The sequence below is a fragment of the Camarhynchus parvulus genome, chromosome 13 (assembly GCF_901933205.1).
Source record: "Camarhynchus parvulus chromosome 13, STF_HiC, whole genome shotgun sequence".
In the NCBI taxonomy this organism is placed as follows: domain Eukaryota; kingdom Metazoa; phylum Chordata; class Aves; order Passeriformes; family Thraupidae; genus Camarhynchus; species Camarhynchus parvulus.
In genome coordinates this window covers 4,533,011-4,556,584 of record NC_044583.1, presented here as the reverse complement: position 1 = coordinate 4,556,584, position 23,574 = coordinate 4,533,011, and the positions used below count along the sequence as shown (strand labels likewise).

Sequence of the window (23,574 nt, the reverse complement as noted above, 5' to 3'; positions counted from 1 at the left end):
TCACCTTCTCCAGTTTTCACATTTCCAGTGTATCAATGGAAGCCATCTACAAAGAGCTTTTCCTTTTCCATTGCCCTTTTACCAAACAGCTTCTCCCTCCCCAATCTGCTTCTCTCAGGGCTCAGGGAAGATGGAAGGGAAAGGAGTCAGGGGCTGGGAACTCCTCTCCAGCTGGGAGCAGCAGCACTTTGTACCTGCTGTGCACTTAGCAGCAGCAGAGCACTTGGCAAAGAGAAAAAACTGACTGTGCCTCTTAGAGGAATAGCTCATCTTCATCTCTCTTAGGTTAAACAAAGCTGCTTATCCTGCTGGCCAGAGAAACTCTTTGTCTTGCCTCTGCGTAAAGCTGGACTTTAAACCACATCCTCCTCTTGGCAAAGTGGAAGCAAAGGTTCCAAACCAGGCTGGAATGCAGGGTACAGGTATCAGTCATTCCCTGAGATGAGGGAATTTGAACCTTGATGTGAGGAATTGGTGATACAAAACAGAGATGTGGCATTGCACCACATTTGTCAAGTGTGTCAGGCACCCACAGGCTGTACTGTGCCCTGCAGGGAGGTTTTGGAGTTTAAGTGGCTGCAGGGGCACAACTTTGGCCTGGCTGAATGGGAGGGAGCTTTGTACCCTGCAAAACCTCGTTAGACAATGAGGCAAACCCTTCTTGTTAGGCAAGAAAAGCACTGACTGCCATTCTGTGTACACTTCTCACTGCATAAACAAGCATTTTCTTGATTTAGGTATATAGAGGGAGCTGGGCAATATTGTGGTCCCTCAGTATTCTAAAACCCTTTGGAGTAAACCGCATTTAGAGTAAATGAGGTACAGGTGTTCCAATACTTCACTTATAAATGACATAACCTCCCTTTGTAATTAGCTTTAATGCCTTTAATTCTCTTTCTTTTCCAGTCTTGTGTCTCTCATAAGAGGCCAAGTGGTGACTACAGATGGGACTCCTCTAGTTGGGGTCAACGTGTCGTTTGTCAAGTATCCAAAGTACGGCTACACCATCACTCGCCAGGATGGCACGTGAGTGTCCCTGCTCCCCTGAGCCCCTGTGTGCTGTGCAGTGTCTTTGCTGATTAACAGATGGTGTGATCTAATGGAACCATGTGGCACCAGGCATTGCCTTCCTCCCAGGGCAAAGAGCTATTAAGTAAACACAAAAGTAATTTTTCACACGGCATTTTGAATACTAACTGCATGTAAATACGGACAGGCTGACTTCTGGTAATGACGTGTTAGCAGGCACACTCCTTTCAAATAAATTGCTCTGTATCTATGAAAACAGTTGTGGGCTACAGCAATATCCAGCTGAGACAAGAAATATTTTATTTTAAAATGCAGAGCAGGCTAACACTTCTAGGAAAAAAAGAAAGCATTATTATAGAATAGTATATTTTGTTAAAATTTCCCTTCTGTTTCTCTTTGCTTTTGAAGAGACACTCTCTTTTGAGTTTCTTCAGGGTAGAATGTAATCAAAAGATTCTAATTGAATAGATTTAGACAATTTCCTGCTGTGCAAAAAAGTGCTTTTCTCCCCTTGTATCAGCTTATTTGAAATGCACACAAATTCATATAAACAAAAGTCATTGTGTCATGGTTTATCTGGTTTACTGGCTGTAGTAACTAAAACAGTTTATCTGACACAGGCATTGTAAACATTTGCCTTTTTATCTTGGTCTTGCATAAAAACAAGGGAATTGATATAATTAATAGGAGTCAACTGAACTATAGGGAGTATTTAAGTTCCATAATTTCAGAATATTAATCTGTTATAATAAAAGTGTAATCTTGATTTCAGTGGTTTAAAATCGCAGTAAATGGTGAGCTGAGCTATATTTAAATCTGCATAGATTATTGATGTCACTGAGTAATTTGTTACGTTGCCAGCATTTACATTAAAAAAATGATGCCAGTTTCTGTTGTCAGAACAACCTGAAAGCATTTCTCATTTAAGCCAGGTTTGAAATGCCTGCTCAGCTCCACATTACTGCTGTGATTGTGTAGGGGGTTGGAAGTAAACACCTAAATTCTCTGAAAAATTATAGATCTTGGGGAGAGGAATTCTTTCTTGTAGAACATTTCTCATTACTATTCTTTTACTGCCATGTGTCCCATTCTATGTTTGATGGACAGGATCTTTTAGGAAAGGGATAATTCAGTGTCCAGCTCAGAATGCACTTGGCTTCTCTGCTGTTTCTGTATAAAGGTGACTTGTAATAGTAAATGTAGTGGTTTGTCTGTTGGGTATTTTTTAAATTATTTAATACAGAATTTATAATTTTATCGGAATGAGCTTTGTCCAAGTGACTTCAAATCATTGCTTGTCTTGGCTGGTTTTCAGCAGTTTAGTTGCCAGAGGTTCACATCCCATTATTGATCACTGGAACTATGACATTTAAAACATAATCATGGTCTGCTCACTCTCCCCATCTCCAGTGATGTGGGGAGAGAATCATAAGGGTAAAAGTAAGAAAAATCCTGCATTGAGATAAAAACAGTTAAATAACTGGAATAATAATTATAAAAACTGTAGTAAAGAGGAAAATAACAGAAAGATAAATTAATTCCCAGCCAGGTCTGAGCAGCTTTTCTCCTAGTTTATATAATGGCAATTATATATCACTGTATATTACTATATCACTGTATGATCTGGGATATCCCTCGGTTCAGTTGGGATCAACTCTCCCAGCTGTGTCCCCTCCTGGCTCTCATTCTGCTCCCTGATGGGATGGGGTGAGGAGGAGAAAAGGCCCTGACTCTGTGTAAGCATTGCTCTGCTATAATAAAAGCACCCCTGTGTTATCAGCATTATATCCTGAATCCAAAACTCAGCACTCCACCAGCTACTAGGAAGAAAATTAACTCTATCCCAGCCAAAACCAGACAAACACCCATCACTGTTGGTATGCCTCTTTAGCTGTCTCATTAGCCAGGAATGTGATTACTGGAATTACTCAGTCTTGTCACTTCTAAAGGCCACACTTTTCTAGGTTTGACTTGGTTGCAAATGGTGGAGCATCCCTGACACTGCACTTTGAGCGGGCCCCATTCATGAGCCAGGAAAGGACAGTGTGGCTGCCATGGAACAGCTTCTATGCCATGGACACACTTGTGATGAAGACAGAGGAGAACTCCATTCCCAGCTGTGATCTCAGTGGCTTTGTCCGTCCTGACCCAGTCATCATTTCATCACCACTTTCAACTTTCTTTAGTGACGCTCCCAGCCGCAATCCCATTGTGCCCGAAACCCAGGTAAGAATAGTGAGTGAGCAGGGTGGGGAAATCAGTGGGCAGGTGACAGTTCTGACCTGAGCACATGTCCCCTGCAATTGCTACAGCAAATGTCTCTGCAGAGCTGCATTTGTTCTGACAGGTACCAGGTTTTCTAATGAAGGCTGTAGGTTTATGTCACCCGGACACATTTATCTTTGATAACCTTGCACCCTCCCATTATCATACAACATATCAAGTGTATCTGTGTATTTCAGTTGCCAGCTTAGGTGTTTCAAGAGAATTTTGCAAGGCTTGGCATGTGGTGCTGACCACAGACTGTTTCCTTATTTCTTACTTAGGACAAGGGCAAACTATTGCTGCGATTTTTTCACTGCTGTATTCAGTTAGGCTTTATACTGTTAGTGGAAGCTGTGGGTTCCTATGATATTTCTTATGTTTCCCTTGCATATAACTTGCAGTAAAAAATGTTTGTGCTTATTTGCCCTTTTGCCAGCAGTGAGCTCTTAAAAAGATGTGTACACAGACACCAAATCATTATTTGTCAGAAATGTCAGCTGAACTGTGTTGGTTTGAGGACATCCACTCCCAGAAGAATAAGCTCAGAAGAATACACAAGGTGATACATTAAAAAAATTATTAATGTGAAGTGTTTGATGTCTTTCCTTCCCAGGTTCTTCATGAAGAAATTGAGATCCCTGGCTCTAGTATAAAGCTCAGCTACCTGAGTTCCCGCACTGCTGGATACAAATCCTTGCTGAAGATCATCATGACTCAGACACTGGTGCCACTCAATCTGATCAAAGTTCATTTGATGGTAGCAGTAGAAGGGCATTTGTTCCAAAAATCATTTCAGGCATCTCCCAACTTGGCATATACATTTATCTGGGACAAAACAGATGCCTATGGTCAGAAGGTTTATGGGTTGTCAGATGCTGTAGGTAAGTCAACATACACAAGCTCCAAGACTTTCCAAGCAACACTTATAATTCTAAATAAGAAAACTGCAAACTTCCTTATAGAGGAGCACATGTAGGCTGAACAGTTCTTGTCTCCCTGACACAATTTATCTTTGCATTATGGTTCTTTTACACATTCAAGATCATGTTCAGAGGGTCTAAACTCCATCAGCGTGCCTGGGTTTCCTGCTCAGTACCTGACTTCGAAGGTTTAGACCAGGCAATAGGAAAAACTGGCCACAGGAACTTAGGGGAAACCTAATCCATCATTATAATTTTGTTTTCTTTAGTTATAAAATGATCTTCGTGCTGGACTGGCTGGCAGTCTGCAGTGCATTTGGGTTTTCACGCATACCCTTATTGTAGTCTCTTGTGGTATAACACATTTGAAATGAAAATGCTGTTCCTCTAATGCTGTTCAGTCTTGTAGTTCTACAGCTATTTTTAGTTAGCTTGGTTCTAGTGGGTGGGAAGAAGAGTGATCATCATAATATTTTTCAGTTTTCATTGACTGTCTGAATAATTTTAATACAGCAGTGTTAAAAATGAGCATCAGAGCTGTGCCAGTGTGGAAAGAGCAGCTTTTTTTTTTTAATCTTAATTATTTTCTATAATTTCTAAATTAATCTTTGCTATAGTTTCACTTTCTTATCTTATTACATGGGATATTGCTTTCCTGTGTAATTGTGCTTAAATGCACACAAAGTTTTCACTGTCCTTTGGTATATAGTATGTAAAATGAATATGCTAAATAAATGCTGTGGACATCTGGCAAATTAAGAATTTATCTTGTCCTGCTATCTGATATTTTTAATTATTTAATAAAATTTTACTATATTTTAAAAATTTTATTTCTCACTCTCCTCTCAGCAAACCCATCACTTCCCAGTGTGAGCTATTAAAATAGAAGTGATCAGATCCCTGCAGAGTACATGTGAATGAAGTTTTAAATTTGTGTCTAGTCAAAGATCTGAAGATAATATTGTAGAATAAAAGTGAGGAATATAATCACTCCATCTTCTTGAGGGGGCTGGGGGACTGGAATACTCATGCTCTGGACATTTAATTCAGTGTTTGTTCAGCAAGTATATTCGATTTTATTTCATTTCAGTGTCTGTGGGGTTTGAATATGAGACTTGCCCCAGTCTCATTTTATGGGAGAAGAGGACAGCACTGCTGCAAGGATTTGAACTGGATCCCTCAAACTTAGGAGGATGGTCTCTGGATAAACATCATGTACTTAATGTCAAGAGTGGTGAGTTAGTTAATTCTTTGTGTTTGCTGTCCTACATGGAGTTTTTATTTGCATTATACTTGCAATATCTCCACTCTTTTTATTTCATCTTTAGCTCACTAAGGTGTGAGGCATATTTCAGTTGTCAGAAAATTTCTGTACAATTTTAACACATTTTTTACTGTTCTGCACTGGCTGAATTCCTTAAAGTCCTAATCTTTATCCTCTATTCTGTTTTTCATTTATTCCCCTGCAATATCTTTCTGTCTCCCCTGTTTTTCTCATGTTAACCACATCTATTCCTGGTTCCTTTTGCTTGACCTCCTTTTCCCCCTAACCTGAGATGCAGCTTACAAGGAGTATGAGTCTGTGACAAGATACTGAGTCTCCTTTGCCTTTCTCATTAGTCACCTGTTTGTTTTTTCCTCACTTTTTTTTTTGGTCTTCCCATATCCTGAGCTGAATCTTTGTGATCTTTGTATTTAACCAACAACTCTGGGAGCTGAATGCTCAGCATACATTTTATTTGTTCCCTGCAAAGTGTCATTTGCTGCCTTCCTGCTGCTCATTACCAAATAACAAAATGTATTTCTGCTTAATAAATGTAAAGTATTGTTCAGAATTGGCAAGATCAGGCTATTTGAACTCACTTCCAGTGCTGGGCAGTGGATCCACATTTGGGTAGTACATGCCCACAGAGAGTGTTGCCACCAGTGGGGAGCCAGTTATGCTAGGGTCATACAACTTCATTCCCACAAGAACATGAGGCTGAAAGTTTCCAGCCAGATTTCCACAGTTTTTGATGACACAGAATATGGTCACACTGTCAGAAAATCCTCTCCCTTCTTGGAGCAGGGGTCTGCTCTTTGAACAAATATTTTGCAGATAAATCCTATCTTGAAGGTATTTTCTTGAAGTCTAATAGAGATCTGTACTACCAGCTTCCCTCTTGCCTTTTATCATTGATCCTTAGCAGCCCTTCTGGGAGCTTGGTCTTTCTCCTATCTTTTCATTTTCTGAGCTCTCATTTTCTCTGGTTCCTCCATTTCTCATTTTTCATTTTCCATTTAAAAAGTGTGAAGGACTGAGAGGTGGAAAGAGAACAGTAAGGTTGGCACAGAATTCCAAAAAAAACATGATACAGGAAACTGGAGTGAGACACAAATAAGGAACTGCTCTTCTCCACCCACTCAGAAACCATGTAAACCACTGTCCCAGGCCAGAGCTGTGTGGCAGGGTTTTCTTTCATAATGAATACCAAAGGACTCTTTGAGTGTAGGTTTGGGTCTGTGGGTGTGTATGTGTGTAGGCTTTAACACTGAATCTTCGTTACACCTTTATTTTTACAACTGCAAAATCCTCCTGCTCTTTTTGCACCATTGAAAAACCAAACACCAGAGTCATTTCAATGTACAGTCCTTAAAAGCAGCTGTTGAAAAGAAGACAGCCTCAAGTCCCCTGCAATGAACAGTGGTAATAACCACTTCTTCTCCTCTCTGTCCTTAGGTATATTGCACAAAGGCAACGGAGAAAATCAGTTTCTCACTCAGCAGCCAGCTGTGATAACCAGCATTATGGGGAACGGGCGCCGCAGAAGCATTTCCTGTCCGAGCTGCAATGGCCTGGCAGAAGGAAATAAGCTCTTGGCCCCTGTGGCACTGGCAGTGGGTATTGATGGAAGTCTCTTTGTGGGGGATTTTAACTATATCCGGCGTATCTTCCCCTCCAGGAATGTTACCAGCATACTGGAGCTGAGGTAAGGCTTCACCTCAGCGCTTCGCTTCTGGAGCCTGTGCTCAAATCAGCCTTTACCATTACTTCTTATAATTTTGAAAAACATTGTCACTTTCAACCTATTTAAATTCCAGTGGAGAAATGGGGCACAGAAATGCATAGTTCAAAGTCTGTAACTCACCCGAGCAGTGACTAAAGTGAAGGACTTAAGAGCAGAAATTAACTTGTACAGAAAGTACAAAGCATCTCTTTCTGTCTCGTTAGCAATCACTGATTCTGTCCTCCCTCAGTGCATCTTTTAGTTTTGTTTGAAAAGTCTAGAATTCACTGCCCTTAGGTACTGAGCCACAGTGACAGGCAGAGGTGTAACAATCTCATGAGGTCAGAGGGAAGCTTCTCCTGCCAGTGGTTTTGAGATCCACTTTCACATTTCTTCTCCATGCTTGTGAGTCTCTTTCTGTAGGTTGACAAGTGCAGTTCAGGTTGACATACAGATTCATTTCGCATCATCAGAACTCTTTTTAAGATTTTAACTCTTTCCCCCTGTCCCGTGCCCTGCTCCAGCCTTAAGATTTGATCACTTAATAGGGAAGGCATGAGTGTAGAATGTACCACTTCACCCATTTCTGTTCCATCTCCTTTTTTCATTTTTCCAGGAGAGGCAAGAGCTATTGCTTCAAACCCTAACTCATGTAACTGACCTTATACTTACAGCACTACTGAGTATTTGCAGAAAAATTAGGAAAAATAGCATGCCCTGTCTGCTGCCCCTCCTGGAGCCCACTCAGGCAGCAGCACTAGTGCTCCTGGAAATTTGATAGAACTGCAAAGTACATTGAGTGAATTTAGGTCACAAGTCTTTTTTTAATGATATGACCAATAAGCAATTCCTCTGCTTCCACATTTAGTTTTTAATTAGTGGGAAAAAGTGCAAAATGATTGGACTGTTAAAGAATAGGAGGCCTAGCTCTATTTTACACCTCTCTTCCATTCATGTCATTCTGTTGATGTCACTATTGTGAATTCTGATTCTATAGAAAAGAAAAGAGATCTGATTCAGGCCAATTCAACTCTGAAATCACTCTCTGACACCTACCTCATACACCATCAGGCTGCCTCATTATATTTTTTTTTTAAAGTCATGGATCATCCAGTGCTTTCTGCTAGCAGCTCACTACAGAAGGTAGCTGGCATGGAAGTGTGACCTGCTATAAATATTTATATCAATATGCACTGTAACTCTGCATTATACAGAATATGCTAATTATTTTTTTCTAAGTTGTTCAGCTCTTTTTAGCTTTCTAATAAACAAGACTACAGCTTTATAGGTGAGGAGAAACATTTTCAGATGCAGATATTTCTTATAATGCATTTTTATGCACCTCACCAATATCAGCCAGTGACACTTTCCTAGCCTACCTTAAGTTTGAAAATGTTGCCTCAAAATTTACAACAGTATTAGTGTGAGTACTTTGCTTTCTCTCTCTGTGAGGGAGATTGAGAGGGAGCTTGGGTTCTCATCATGTGAGGGAAAATTGGAAAGGACATCAGTAAAGAAATAGAAGATGGATTTTTATCTGCTGTTGTCCACTTCCTCCTTTATGAAAGTCTGTTTTCCATAGCATAGTTTCTTTAGCTTCTATTATAACTAGAAGCAATTAACAATGAAACTGATGCATTGTCAGTGCTGTTGGACAGCTGCAAAGGACTTGACATAGAGATTTTTAGGATTTGCAGACTTTAGGATTACATTGTGATGTCTTTTACCCCCCGCTCCTCTAAAGGGAATTAAGGTCCATTCCAGCAAACACAATCTATAGCAGTAATTGTGATTCATTGCTCTTCTTGAAATCTGCATGAGTTACATGGGTAAGAGTTTGAAGATTTGAGGCATTTAAGTGTGAATGAGAGCAGAGTCTTCAGCTCATATCAAGTAGTTTGGATTATGTTGCAATCAGTACATCGTCAAATATTACAAACCAAAAACATCGCTTAGTTTAGATTTCACAGCTGATGTCCTTTTGGTTTCACATAAGCCCCTATAAATCTTGAGTGCCTTTATGTGTCAGATACCCCAGTGTACATATTTCCTTCACACTGTGCTTTGTGAAGGAATGGCCAGCAGGAGTTTGGGCTGCAGCACTGCACGTGGGGCTGCAAGCTGGGGGCTGTACCTGGAGTGCTGCAGCTCAGGAGTCACAAACCTCCTTGCTCTGTTCAGTGCATATTCCTGAATGGAAATTACATCAACACAGTGAAATGCTGTGTGAGAGGAGAGTGTGTTCATTTTCTTGTGGGAAGTAGAGAGCACTTTTCCTTGGGCTTTGTGTCTGGGCAGTAAGCTGTGGATCAGTTAATGCTGTTTATCTCCCATTGTACAGTACCTTACTGCTCACTTAGATGGGGCTTTTTAACCCTAACATTGGCTTTGATAGGCTTAAACAGACACCAAACTTGCTTTAAAGCAATTATTTTAGAGACTAGGAGGAGAGAAAAACAAACTGCATAGTAAAAATATGTCTGGAAATAGCCTGTTGGAAAACAATTTTGATTAAAGGGGTTGCCTCCAACTGGCAGACAATATCCAAAACCAGTGCTTCCCCCTGCCCAGTTCTGTATTCAGAGAACTGCCAGTGTCTCTCACTCCTAGCCCCCAGGCTACACATATTTCCATGGGAAAATTCTTTCAGTGGTTCAGAAAGTTGCCTAAATACGACGGGAGGGGGGTGGGGGCAGGGGTACCCTATAGGGAATTAGCTTGCAGCTCTACCCCGCCCAGTCACTCTTCATCTGGAAACTAAGCTGAGGCTAGTGCTGAAAAGAGATATCTTCTCCTGTGTCCTTTTGTAAAATAAAACAAATACTATGTTTGCTTTACCATCTATTCTTCAGCTAACTGTTTGTTCTTTTTTCTTCTGTTCCCTTTCTATAAAGAAATAAAGAGTTTAAACATAGGTAAGACATGAGCTCTTTCCCATATAATTTGATATGGTTTGTTTGCTTCATTGTGTTTGCTTTTTGTGTTGTGCTTCTTGTGTAATGTTATGTTCTTCATGTACCATATATAGAAACATTTTTATGTGCTAATTGTGTGTTATGAATATGATAAGCATTAGCAATTACGAAATGCAGTCAAAAAGCAGCCAGTAAGTCCTGACAGTAATTAGAAATTTCTAGTAGAATGCAAGTATAATGAACCCCAAGCTAACTTCTAGATAAACACCTCTCCCTGCTGTCTATAATTGGTCTAAATGGTCAAGGTAAACTACAACAGCATTTTCACAAATGCCAGAAAGGTTCACAAAAGCACTAATGACTGCATATAGGTCAAAAACTCATTTTCTGGTCATTAATGATTTTCTGAACCCGCTGTCTTTTGCCATAATTTAGTTTATATTTCTTTTTTCAAACCCATTTAATAGCCAGCCTGTGGGGCTGGCTGTGTGCAACCAGTAGAAGCAGTCACTGTGAGATTCAGGAGGGAGGCCTGACCCTCCTGGATGTCAGGAGGAGAGCACTAGGTCTTCTGGATGGCTGCAGCGTAGGAAACACTTGTGCCTCCTGTCATGCCACACCTGGGACAGGGAGGATGTTCACCCTGGAGAAAATCAAGGGCAAGAACATGAAGAGCTCTTGTAAACTGTTTCATAGTGTCCTGTGCATTGCCCTTTTTAAACCATACTTTCCATTTCTGTGATACAAGTTGATGGAATAGATGGTCTGGACTAAACAGGATCATTTCCCCTTAACAATATATTCTGGCATAGTAACACCCCTAACTATTCTTTTCTGGATGAATTCATTCGCAATTTGCAAATGATTTTTGGTGATGCTGGAGGCTTCTCATTTGCTTCAACCAAGCCTAGTTAATTTTCCATCTGCTTAGAGATTCGCTCTGGACAGCTTCTCTTTTGGTAAAGCTTAAAGAAAAGCTGCTGTTGAAAAATAATTTGATGCACCTGTGAGAAGAACAGGAAGAATGAGAGTGAGCTGCACTTGCTGCTGGATCCCAGGCTGCCTCAGAGAGCAGAGTGAGGCTGCAGGTGGTGGTGACCACACATTCACTTGGGGGCTGGAGGCACAGACGTTATTGGCAGAGGCCTCTGAGCAACACTGAATGCCATGGAAAATCTTTTAAAGCAAGTTACAATCCTTGGCCTCCTATAATTCAAGTGAAAGATTGCAAGGGTGCAGAGAAAAGAGAGGCAGAGTTCTTTAATTGCTCGGATGCCAGTTTGAGGAAATATTGAGTACTCATTTATAAAACAAATCCCTGTTTGAGGTAATAGTCTCATCGATTCTTTGGGAGCACAGTGAGCGCATGTTACCTTCCAGCAGTCATTTTCTATCAAATTCCCTCAAAAATTTGCTTTGAGTTTTCCACTATCTGTTCCCTGACCTACTTCAGGAAAGAGGGGAGGAGTATGGAGTAGGTCTGCAGCTCCAGTGAGCTGCTCTCTGATCTGGAACCAAAGCTTGTGAATGACCCCTGGCTCAGCTGCCCTGAGGGAGATTCCAGAGGAGAAAGGCAGGGTGAGCTTCAGGGGTGCACCATGACTGCAGGAGAGGAGAGGGAATATTCCCATATCCCATGTTCTGCCATTGCTCTTTACCCTGACTCATGTCTTATCCCATCCTGGGCACACCTAGGGCTGGCTGAGGGCAGAGGGGAGGCAGAGGAGGGCACAGCCTGGCAAAACCATGTGTAAAACAAGAGACCCTTCCATTCCTGCAGGCTGGCAGCTGCTCCCCTGGGCACTGTGTGAGCAGCTCTCTCTCACCACTGAGTCCAGCAGACCCCTCCCTTCCAGGTGCAAGCAGCAGTGTCTGTGCCCAGCCCCAGCCTGTGCCCAGCTCCTGGCTGTGCCTGCCTCAGGTTCCCATTTGGCCAGGGTGGGGGATGTGCTTTGTTTCACAAGGGCCATGCAAAAGGCACCAGCTGCAGGGCAGCCTTGAGCTAAGTCTGGGTGTGTTTGTGAGGTACAGCACAGCACCAGTGACACAGCAGAGTGTTCTTCAGTGTGAGGGGAAAGCATGGTGGGAGAACAGAGCAGAGTTTGGAAAGAGTTTGGAAGCAATGACTAACGTGCAGATGTTTGTATGGCTCAGATACCCGGGAGACTGGAGGAATCTATAAAGTGGAAAGAGCTATTTTTCTATGTTGCAAAGGTTGAGCATTATTTTGGAGGGATGAGAAGGAATGTGGTAAGAGTGTAGTGAAGAGGTGCAGTCTGCTGCTGAAGATAATGAGACACACTTGGGGAATAATGAGATTGTCCTCTAATCTCAAGCATGTCACTAGTTTCCCTGCATAACTTTGTCTACACCACTTAACCTCTCTGTGCCTCAGTTTCCTCCTCTGTAAAATGGGTGCTACACCCATCTTTTTAAAGTACTCTGAGATCCATGCATGAAATAAACCTGCCAAGTATTTTTTTTTGTTTATTGTATTTCTTCATCTCTAATTTCTACACTCCTAGACTTCAGCAGATGGTATTGCCTCTGCCTACTGAATTGAGATCCAACCAATCTCCATCCTACTTTCTACAGTCTTAGAACAAACCATTATAGACCTAAACCCATGGCATGTCAAAGACTGGCATAGAGGGAAATAACTGTAGAAAGTGATATTTTGGGGCCTCCTCAAATCTGGTCATGACCACATGGCCACAGTTATCTTGGTGTGCCGATGGATCCATCTGCCGAAAGTGGCTTTATGATAGTTTCAGCGATTCTGCTCAAGAAATGGCTTAATCCATCATATTTTACCTCTGTTTATCCTCACTCTTGGAGATGGGCACTTTTGCCACATGAAACTAGGAGTGTGGATATTTGGAGGCAAATATCTCTGGTTACTGGTAAGTAACCTTCATTTTTTTTCTTCCGTCTTCATTTGTCTTCTATGCTTTGAAACCACCATTGACCTTATTTACGCTCACCCATAGGCTCCAAAGGCTGGAAAATTCTCATCATGCTTAAAATCCAAATAAACTGAGTAAAACTAGCCAGGCAAGATTTTGAAAATATTTCTGCACTGCAGTTCTGTGTGTGTGAATGTATATATATTGTGAAGATTGACATTTCTCAATTTGCAGATGATTTGCTAAAGTAGTTCCAAAATGTGACAAGCTGTCAAAAAACATATATTTCAGAAGAGAAGTAGCTTTCCATATGAGCGCCCATTCCAATCACAAACTGAGGACCAGTTTTTCAATAACAGAAAGTTTGGAGTTAAAGTCAGACACTTGGGGTCTCTGGTTTTAGTTATATAACCAACTTCATCTGCTGTAAATGAGATTCTTGATAAGAATGAATGAGAACAAATTTGCTTTAGAAATAAATTTGTTATGCCTCTGCTTCCTATTTATACAAGACCTCACAAATCTTGTGGCGTAATCTGAGTAACTCAGAAGCTGATTCTTTGATCCTACTCCTATGACTTCTGCTTCCAAAGGAAGTTAAACAAGGTAGCAGGAGGGGGGAAACAGATAAGCCAAAGAGAATTGACCTGGAGCAGATCTAAAGGGCTAAAGAGATCAAGAGGAAAGACTGCTGTGCAGCTCTGGCTTATTGGGCTCTGCTGTGCAAGGTTCAGTGTAGAAGGATGAGTGAGATTTAAAATTACAATCCCTCTGAGCACTGACCAGGCCCTAATCAAGTCAGGTCCTCAGGTGATGGTCCTTCAGACCTCACCTCTGAACAAAGGTGTCAGACTTTCTTTCCAGATCTTTCTGTGCCTGATGAGTATCCAAGCTCTGAAAGCCTGTGAAGTTTCTAGACTGCTCAGCTGTTTCTGTTTTATGCTTTCTTTTTCTCTAAAGCAACAATCCTGCTCATAAATACTATCTGGCCGTGGACCCTGTTTCAGGCTCCCTCTACGTGTCGGACACCAATAGCCGACGGATTTACAAAGTCAAGTCCCTCACGGGCACGAAGGACCTTGCTGGTAACTCTGAAGTGGTGGCAGGGACAGGAGAGCAGTGCCTGCCCTTTGATGAAGCCAGATGTGGGGATGGAGGGAAGGCAGTGGACGCAACCCTAATGAGCCCTCGAGGTAAAGGAGGAAAAGAAGCCGGAGAGAATGACTGCGTGCAGCTAGGCTGGATGTGGAAATAATTATCTGGCAATTAAATCACTCCTTGCTCGGTGATTTTTATTCTGGGCTTTAATTACAGTGGATTGGCAAGTGTTCGTGCTTTGTTTAGTTAAAGCAAACTTTATTACCCCGGCAGTGAGTGCTGCAAAAGGAGAACAGAACACAAATTAGCAGGGTACCGCTCACTCCAAGAAGCCAGCATGTGAACTGGGAAACTGATTACTGTTTGAGGTGCAGTCTTTGGGGAGAGAAATTGCTTGCTGTGGCTTTTCTCTGAGTTTTTCCTCCATGTATCTCCTTTTTCTTCAGAGTCAGAGAAAAAAATAAAAGGATTTTTGCCCTTTCCGGTTTCTAATTTTTGACAAAAGGTTTTCAAGATGATATAGAGATTTAGGGATGTGTTTCTTTTTAGGGCTTTTTTTTTCTCTGTTGTTTTGTCTTGATTGTAAGGATTAAATGATCAGGTGTATTGCCATGTGTTTCAAACATCTTTGAGTTTTTTCAGTGTCTGAAAATAACTAGATGATCATAAAATGGAAATTCCAGTTTCTCTGTATAGGAAGTAGTTTCTGTTAACACATAGAAATTAAAAAGATGAAGCTGTATCTTCTCTCACTGCCCAGTGGGATGAGCACTGCAACCACTTGAGGACAGAATTTTTTTTAGATCAATATTCTGTTTTCAGCCTGAGAAATGGACAAGGCAGTGCACCAAATCAAAGTAGGAAGGAAAGGCAAGTGAGAAAAAGGCTGCCCTCTTTCCCAACTGGCAGCAGCATCTGTCTGTTCTTCCAAGGGAGCAGCCTTCCATTCTGTGCCTTCCTCTCTAAGGACTCACAGTGTGACAGGCATTGAACCTTCCCTTTTTTTATAGGCTGGCAACCCCTGTGTCTTCATCTGGAAACACCAGAGGTTCTTTCTGTATTTTCACTGCAACAGGTCAAAGAATTAAAAAACCATCCAGAAATAATACAATGTCCTCTTAGTTTTCAAAAAAAATTGGAGATATTTTAAAAGATTTTTTAAAAATTCTTCATCCTCATTAGATTCTTCAGATTAAGAAAGGAATGCCTCAAATTTCTGAGTAAAATTAGAAGATAAGTTTTAAACTGGGTTTATGTAATATATCAGAGAGCTTGAATCTAGAAATAAGCTGATGCGTTCTGCTGGTCTTTGGCATATTTGGGGATTTCTGTGAGTTTTTTTAAAGCCCTGAAGGACAAACCTGCTTGATACCATTTCTGTGGCAAAACTATGGGTTGTTGGAGGGTTCCAGGACCTGTGCTCAGGTTGAGAGGGAGGAAGGAAAAGGAGAAGTGAACGAAATTCACCATCTTGTAAACAAGACAAAGCCTGCCTTGAAGCCAGGGGCCTCACTGCTGCACTGATGCCTGGGTTTTATATTTGCAGGAATTGCAGTGGATAAGTATGGACTCATGTATTTTGTTGATGCCACTATGATTAGAAAAGTGGATCAGAACGGAATTATATCAACCCTGCTGGGCTCCAATGACCTAACTGCTGTTCGACCTCTCAGCTGTGATTCTAGCATGGATGTCACCCAGGTAGATTCTTACTGCATTTATTTTCCTCTCTGCCTTAGAAGAGATGGGCATCTATTTTGGGTAACTGCCTGGCCACTTAAGAAATGCATTATGCAGCACAAGATGATAACGTAGTTGATTTGTTACTGAAATGAGTGAACCATCTTTTTTACTGTGGCTAACACAGTTTATTTATGCAACTATAGAGAAATAAGGTTGAGATAATGGGAGTTATTGTCTTAATTGCCTGTTTTTCTGTAATTATTGTAGAGCTTCCACAATGTGGCATTCATTCTTGCACAGAAACGCAATTAGCCAAAGTTACAACTGCACGTAGCTTTAATATTTCTGAAAAACAAAATCATTGTTTGAAATAGTTGCCGTTCATGACTTGGTTTCATGATTTACACTGATAAACCCCTCACTAATTTGCTGTTGTTACACGTGGAATTTTAAACACTAGGAGTGTACTTTTCAGTTTCGAGTTTTACAGTAATAATTTGTGCAACTCATAGGTACGGCTGGAGTGGCCTACTGATCTCGCTGTCAATCCCATGGACAACTCCCTTTATGTCCTAGAGAACAATGTTATTTTACGGATCACAGAAAACCATCAAGTTAGCATTATTGCTGGACGCCCCATGCACTGCCAGGTTCCTGGTATAGACTACTCTCTTAGCAAACTGGCTATTCATTCTGCACTTGAATCAGCCAGTGCCATTGCCATCTCACACACAGGAGTTCTTTACATCAGTGAGACAGATGAAAAAAAAATTAATCGGCTACGCCAGGTAACTACCAATGGAGAAATATGCCTTCTTGCAGGGGCAGCTTCAGACTGTGATTGCAAAAATGATGTCAACTGTAATTGCTATGCTGGGGATGATGGGTATGCCACTGATGCCATCTTAAATTCACCATCTTCCTTAGCTGTGGCCCCAGATGGTACCATCTACATAGCTGATCTCGGAAATATCCGCATTAGGGCTGTCAGTAAAAACAGGCCCGTTCTTAATTCCTTTAACCAATATGAAGCTGCATCTCCAGGAGAACAGGAGCTGTATGTCTTCAATGCTGATGGGATTCACCAGTACACTCTGAGCCTCGTTACTGGGGAGTACTTGTACAATTTCACCTATAGCAGCGATAACGATGTCACGGAGGTGATGGACAACAACGGCAACTCGCTGAAGGTGCGCCGGGACACCAGCGGGATGCCCCGCCACCTGCTGATGCCGGACAATCAAATTGTCACCCTAGCTGTTGGCACCAATGGGGGACTCAAGCTGGTCTCAACTCAGACCCTGGAGCTCGGATTAATGACATATAATGGAAACAGTGGTCTCTTAGCAACGAAGAGTGATGAAACAGGATGGACAACGTTTTATGAGTAAGAATGTTTTTGGATATATTAAGCGTACGTTTATTTTTTCAAATGGTAGTCAGTAGGCCCTAGGCTGACCCTGCTGCAATTTGTTTTAGGTTTTTCAATGATACTGAGTAAGGCCGTTGTGCCTCAGTCCATGGTGATGCTGGAAATGGTTAAGTGGCTTTGTGATGGCGTCCTTTGGGTGGGTACTGATCCCCTAAATCCCTGCCTGGGGTTTGAGTTTGGGGCAGCTCATTCCCACCCAGCACAGAGGGCTGTGTGCCATGGCCAGAACCCTGGCTTAGTTAAGCTGCTGTTCATGGTCAGCACGGCTGCCCACAGCCAGAGCAGCCCAGCACTCCCCTGCAGCTCCCACAGAGCTGCTCTCTCTAGGAACCCTCATGCTGCAGCTTCTTCTGGAACTGCAATTATCTCTCTTTCTGTTCAGCCTCATATATTACTCATGGTTGTTAAAATGTTGATTAACTTCAATGATTGTTCATTCCTGAGACAAGTGAGGAAATTAGATCCCCAGCTATCTGTCAGACCCCTGGTGTAACTTCCATAATTTGTAGATAACCCAAAAGCACACTGGTGTTCATGAGCATATAGATTAAATAGACAGAACTTCCTCTTTAAATGAAATTCATCTGAAGATATGAGGTTCAGAAGTATATTAAAAATCTAGAAAAACTAGTCCAATTTTTATTAATATTTATCCTGTTCTTAGTAGTCTCATTGCCATTTTTTGATCAAAAAATATTAAAAAGAGACGCTAAATAACATATTGAAAAATATATTTAAGTATGGCAAGTATGATGCCATATATTTTGTCTGAATCAGTTAATGATTAAAAAATATCATTACCCAAATCAGTGAGTAGAAAATAGGAATAAGCTTTATATTTAATTTCAAAAGGCAGGCTTATTTTCAAGTCACAGCCTAGCAATGGCACACACCTCTTAGTTTATTGATGCATTCAGCTTGGCCACCTGTTTCCTCTGTTCAGAGAAAATGTAAGAAATGCAGGAATGGAGGGAGCTGTGCTCAGTGTGCTGGGAATGCCTGCCCTGCACAGCAGGGATGCTGCACAGTTCCCTTTGGAAGGAAAGCAGTGCCCTCTCGTGGGGCCCTGCGTGCCCAACTGCTCGCTGCTCTCCTCCAGCCCGGGCCTTCACCTGGGCAGGGGCTTCTTTTCCTTCATATTTGGCAAAAATTATTTCTTCACCACAAATAGTTCAATTACATGATCACATGAAGGAGATACCTGCTGATTATAAGCTCAATTAAAAGCTCACTGGACTAGACAGAATAAATTTCATATTATTGCTGATGAGATGTGGATGCCCTTCTAGGAAGGTTTTTTTGTGTTTTTTTCCTCAATAGGTAGCTCAAGATGCAGTCATATAAATTGGGTATTTCTCAAAACGCTATAAACTAAATAGCAAATTAATTTAAAACTCTACTTGAAAATCCACAAAACATTAAAAAAAAAGTCATCAGAAAGTTGCTGGTTACAAAACTGGTATAACTGGTGTCTGAGAGTCACTCCAAGTGCTAAGTTAACATGGTTTATTAGAAAAATTCTATTATGATTCCTAAGGAAATACAGAAGGTGGGGGCTTTGATATCTTACTGAGATCAGGTGAAAATATCATTTAATGTGTACATAGTGCTGCAGATTTTTTTCCAAGATCAAATAAGAAAAGATGCACAACCTTTGCCTCAGGTCAGTGGAAGTTAAATACCATCTTTAGATCTAAATATTACAGCCTGAGGTACTGTCTTAGATAATTAGTAACTTTGATGAGGCAGCAGAAATAACTAATTTCTCCCAGATTTGTACATACATTCTCATAAGCGCAGAGCCCATAGATGTGAGAGCCATAAAGACATTATTTAAATTGAATATATTATTTAAATTGAATATACAAACCTAAACAATCACAGTCCACAGTCACTCAGTACTGGTTTCTGGTTTCTGTTTTTTCTTTGAAACAGCTCCTAAGAGAAAATTCTGTATTCATCATTCTGCAATTTTTTTTGGTAGCTTTAAGTTAATATCAATTGAAGATGAAAGAAGTATTCAGCCAATGAGAGTTTATAAGGACAATAGAATAGTTTTCTGTGCAGTTACATTCATGCATTCATACAGACATAATCAGCAGTCAAAATTGTTAATATGGCAGCAGAACTGGAAAAGAACAGAGGTCTTTTAAGTGGTAAAGTACTACATGAGCTAAAGTTCCTATGAAAAATTTATGTCAGTGCATTTATATCAACCAGGCGCTGAAGTGCCGTGTTATCTTATTGGGTATATTCCTCTCAATTTTGGATTTTAACATTTCAACTTTACCCTGAAAATGGTCTCAGAATTAAATTTGTACAGTTAGTCTAGGTGTGCATCTGCATCAGCAGAGAGTTGCAGACACAGGCTGGTTTGTGTGTGTGCACACTCCATATGTGAATTCTATAGATAGCATCTGTGCACGTGCATGCAGCTCATTTGCAGCAGGAACAGCCAAGGCTCTTCAATAATACAACAGCTACCAGCAGGCTCACATGGGGTAATTTAAGCTTGGCTTGGGCATGAAGCACAGATCTTTGAAGCAGCTCCCAGTGGTATTCCTCTCGGTCTAGGGAGCATCCTGAGTGAGTGCTACAGTTTTTTTCTGGAGTCAGTTTTAAAAGGGAGAGAAAACAGGGCTGTATGTAAATGTGTGTGGGTCTGTGCCTTGCCCAGCTCTGTGTTAAGTCAGAAGCTGCTGTTCCTCCTCTCTGCAGTGCTGGATATGGCCCTGCCCTTCCTGCTCCACCCACGAGCTGTCAGGAGCACAACTCAAACCTGAGGCTGGGATGCTGCTCATAAAAATTGCCTGAGGAATAGAAGTGCCACAGCAGTGGCCAGGGGACAGCAGCCCTCAGGGCGCTGTCACAAGCCCACTGAAGGGATGCACAGATGTTTGTAGCTACCTGAGAAGGTGCCAAGTGCTCAGCTGTGTCCCATGGCCAAGGCTGAGCTATAGGTGTGGCCATGGGCAGCTCAGAGCCATCAGGCTGCAGAGACAGCCACCAGCTTTGTGCCTCTGTCACCCAGAGCTGTCCTGGAAACCTTTGCCTGCTGGCAGGGGGGTCTGGGTCACAGTTAGCAAAGAGTTGGTGAGGTAGCAGTGGGGAGATGCTGTTGTTTGTTGGTTTTTAAGGTACAAGGATAAAGAAAAGTTGTTTGCCTTTGTAATGTTATTAGTAGAAAAACTTGGGATGAAGCCTTACTCTAACTGAAGTCAGTAACAAAAGCTCAGGAATTTCAGAGTACCCAGAGCCCACCTCATTTGAAAATATAAAGGTTGCCTTATCAGACCTGATTCATCCAGGCTGAAGCTGTGTCACAGACTGCAATAGATAGAGACTGCTTCTGAAGAAGACTTCAGGTCAATTATTATATTTTTCATTGCAAATTTTGGGTTTTTTACTTCATTAGACCCAGGTTCATGAGATGAAGAAGATAAGTACATAATCATTTAATTAATATATAGTTTATTCTTATTATTCAGATAAATATCTGGGTGTTGTATTCTACTGAGCACTTGCTCTCATATAGTACATAAATTTAAAAAAAACCTCAGGAATATGTCACAGGTTTCTGTATATTCATTTTAATTTTTTTTACCTCTGAAGTATTTTTTTAAATAAGATTTTATTTTGATACAGTGGACAAATGTATAAAGAAATGCCTTCTTTATATATTAGTATCGGAGTGTGTATATATCATTTAAGTAGTGAATTTTAATGAATCTTTATACATCTAACTCATAATCTAAATGGTCTGCAGATCTTCAATGAGAGTACTTTTGTATGTATTTTGTTAAGTGTATCCATCACTTGCTTATAATCCCTTTTAATCTCTACTGTTGCTGCTTTCAAAGCTGTGACCAGCACTGGGAAACACACCCCATGACAGGGGTAAAACAATCATTTATTGAAATAACACTGGAATATTTTCATTTTTCTGCTTCAATCTCTGTACATCCACATCCATATTTACTTTTTAAACTGCCCTTACACTTTGAATAGAGATTTCCAGTGAGTAGCCCACAGCAATCCCCAGGAATTTTTCCTAGGTTAATTAAAAACCCAGCAATGTGAATGAAAACTTTAAATTAATGTCTCATTTGCATTGCCTAAAATATACTTGCTGATGGGGAATTTCATCAACCATTTTTCTGGAAGTTCACTGAGTGCTACAGAGTCACACTGGAGACACTCATAGTTTTTTCTAGTTTGTCCTAAATAACACTGCCTGTGCTGTAAGATTGGACATCCAAGTGTTCTCTTCCTCATTCTGCCCATCATGAAACACACCACATACAGACTCTTAAGGGGCCTTATTAACCTTTAAGATTTTTGAAATTGTCCATTTTTTGTACTTTTTATTTTCCCCTGCAAGACAGATGCTTGGCTGGATCAAGTTCTTTCTTTAGCTATTCTTTTGGAGTGCTTTTCAATATTTTTTGTGAAGACCTCTATAAAGACTTAATGTCAACTTAACCCACTTTCATAGATTATCTCAACATATTCTCTTTTTTCAGTATCTTGCTGATCTGATAATATATCTATATATAAATATATATGTATCTGTGGTGAGAAACTTGTGACTATATTGAGGAAAACCATGTTGCTTAATCTTTCTTTGATCCTGAACCACTTAAATGAACACAATGTGTTATTGGTCCCTTTTAGGTTGCATGATGCTTTGTTTTATTGATTTCCTTCTTTGCCTAATACTTCCATTGGTTCTGGTAAGGCTTGTTGCTCCACAGGTAATTTTTTCCTTCCTCCCCAATATTCAGTTGAATGGGTGCAACCATTTGCAGTGGATTTGAAAGTCATCTATTTTGTTCATTTTAACTGAGGAGCCAATCCGTGTCTTAATTTTTTAGATGTGCTGTACAGTTCAGGTGGCCTAGTCTGAGGTTTCTGGGTGTTTTAATTGTAAAGCCATGTTGAAAGTTCTGATTTTGTTTTCATCTTTACAGCTAACCACAGCCTGCAATGAACTGAGCTAGCTCCATGGTATTAAACGTGCTCCTCTTCTGTCACTCTCAGGCAGTGCAATGGATTTACCAGTTCTCTTCCAGGCTTCCTGCTCCATGCATCTCCCCATCCCAAGGATGACCAGTTGGTTTCAATCTCTGCCTAAACTTTTCCTTTTATCTACACAGGACATTTTTTCTTGCCTTTCTGCTCTCTAGAAGCACCTGTGCTTTGGTAGCGGCTGGGTGAGAGACTTGCACCACTAGAGAATTGCAGCAAGCAGAGTGTCAGACTGGAATGCTGGTTTTGTTTCAGGTCCCCATTTCTTGCCCCTAAGATCCAAGGGATGGCTTCTTTAGCAAATGTATGCACACAACTAGAGCATACTGCAGGAAAGGGGGAGAGGGCATGGTTTGATTTCCAGCAGCATTCCTTCTTTCCCCCCTCCTCAGGCTTTATACCTCTAAAGAAATTTAACTCTGTAAAATCATGGAAAGCTTTTTTCCTTTTTTTTTCTTTTTTTTTTTTTTTTTTTTTTTTTTGTTTTAATCTTTATGCCTATGGAGCATTTAAATCATTTTCTAAGGTCTATTCTGAGTGCTGACTGCTGCCCTTTGTACTTTTCATCTTTCATCTTTATGATCCAAAATACTGACCCCAAAATGCAGTTCAATACCACAGATAAGATCTAAATGAAATTATAATGTTGTCAAGCTGATGTATATTTTAATACTTTATGGCAAGTTTATTCCTTGATATGTCACTCAAGACCATCCTTAGTTTCCACTAGGTATTCAAAAGCAAATGTGCAGTTTATGCAATTGTTTATTGCAGTGTCCATCAGAAGTCCATTTCCTTAGAGTGAAATGCAACTACTAAAATGCAGACTCATTTACTAGTTATAATTGTTTGAGCCAAATATCACTCCGTATATTCATAATAATTTACTTAATTTAATTATTCAAAATATGCTAGCCTGGATTTGCACCCATGTAGTTGAAATCAGTATCTAAAAAATATTATTTCATCATTATAGACTCTTTCAAGAACAGAGAAATAGATATGGCCAGGATGTTCTTGAAAATCTGTTTCAGTCTGGGTTTTTTTGCACAAATGTGCTGCATTATTAATACATTGGGTATTGAAATGAACATATATCCTCATGCTTTTTTGCTCTCACTAACTTTTCTATTAGCTATGATCATGAAGGGCGTCTGACCAATGTAACACGTCCCACTGGAGTGGTAACTAGCCTTCATCGGGAAATGGAAAAGTCCATTACCATCGACATTGAGAATTCTAATCGGGATGACGATGTCACGGTCATCACAAATCTCTCCTCTGTGGAGGCTTCCTATACAGTTGTTCAAG

General features: G+C 40.7%; 1 protein-coding gene across 11 annotated transcripts in view; it reads left to right on the top strand.

Moving 5' to 3' along the window:
- Positions 1–23,574, top strand: part of TENM2 (teneurin transmembrane protein 2) — a 334,262-nt gene that overhangs the window by 294,599 nt on the left and 16,089 nt on the right. For 8 of the 11 annotated variants that reach the window (XM_030957242.1, XM_030957243.1, XM_030957241.1 and 5 more), the window contains 10 exons: positions 907–1,026; positions 2,994–3,255; positions 3,908–4,175; positions 5,305–5,448; positions 6,934–7,183; positions 10,096–10,116; positions 13,983–14,215; positions 15,667–15,821; positions 16,316–17,190; positions 23,399–23,574. In XM_030957242.1, the coding sequence (XP_030813102.1) occupies positions 907–1,026; positions 2,994–3,255; positions 3,908–4,175; positions 5,305–5,448; positions 6,934–7,183; positions 10,096–10,116; positions 13,983–14,215; positions 15,667–15,821; positions 16,316–17,190; positions 23,399–23,574 (2,504 nt within the window). The remainder of the gene's footprint in view (positions 1–906; positions 1,027–2,993; positions 3,256–3,907; positions 4,176–5,304; positions 5,449–6,933; positions 7,184–10,095; positions 10,117–13,982; positions 14,216–15,666; positions 15,822–16,315; positions 17,191–23,398) is intronic. The other 3 variants (XM_030957244.1, XM_030957240.1, XM_030957237.1) reach the window with 1 other exon arrangement.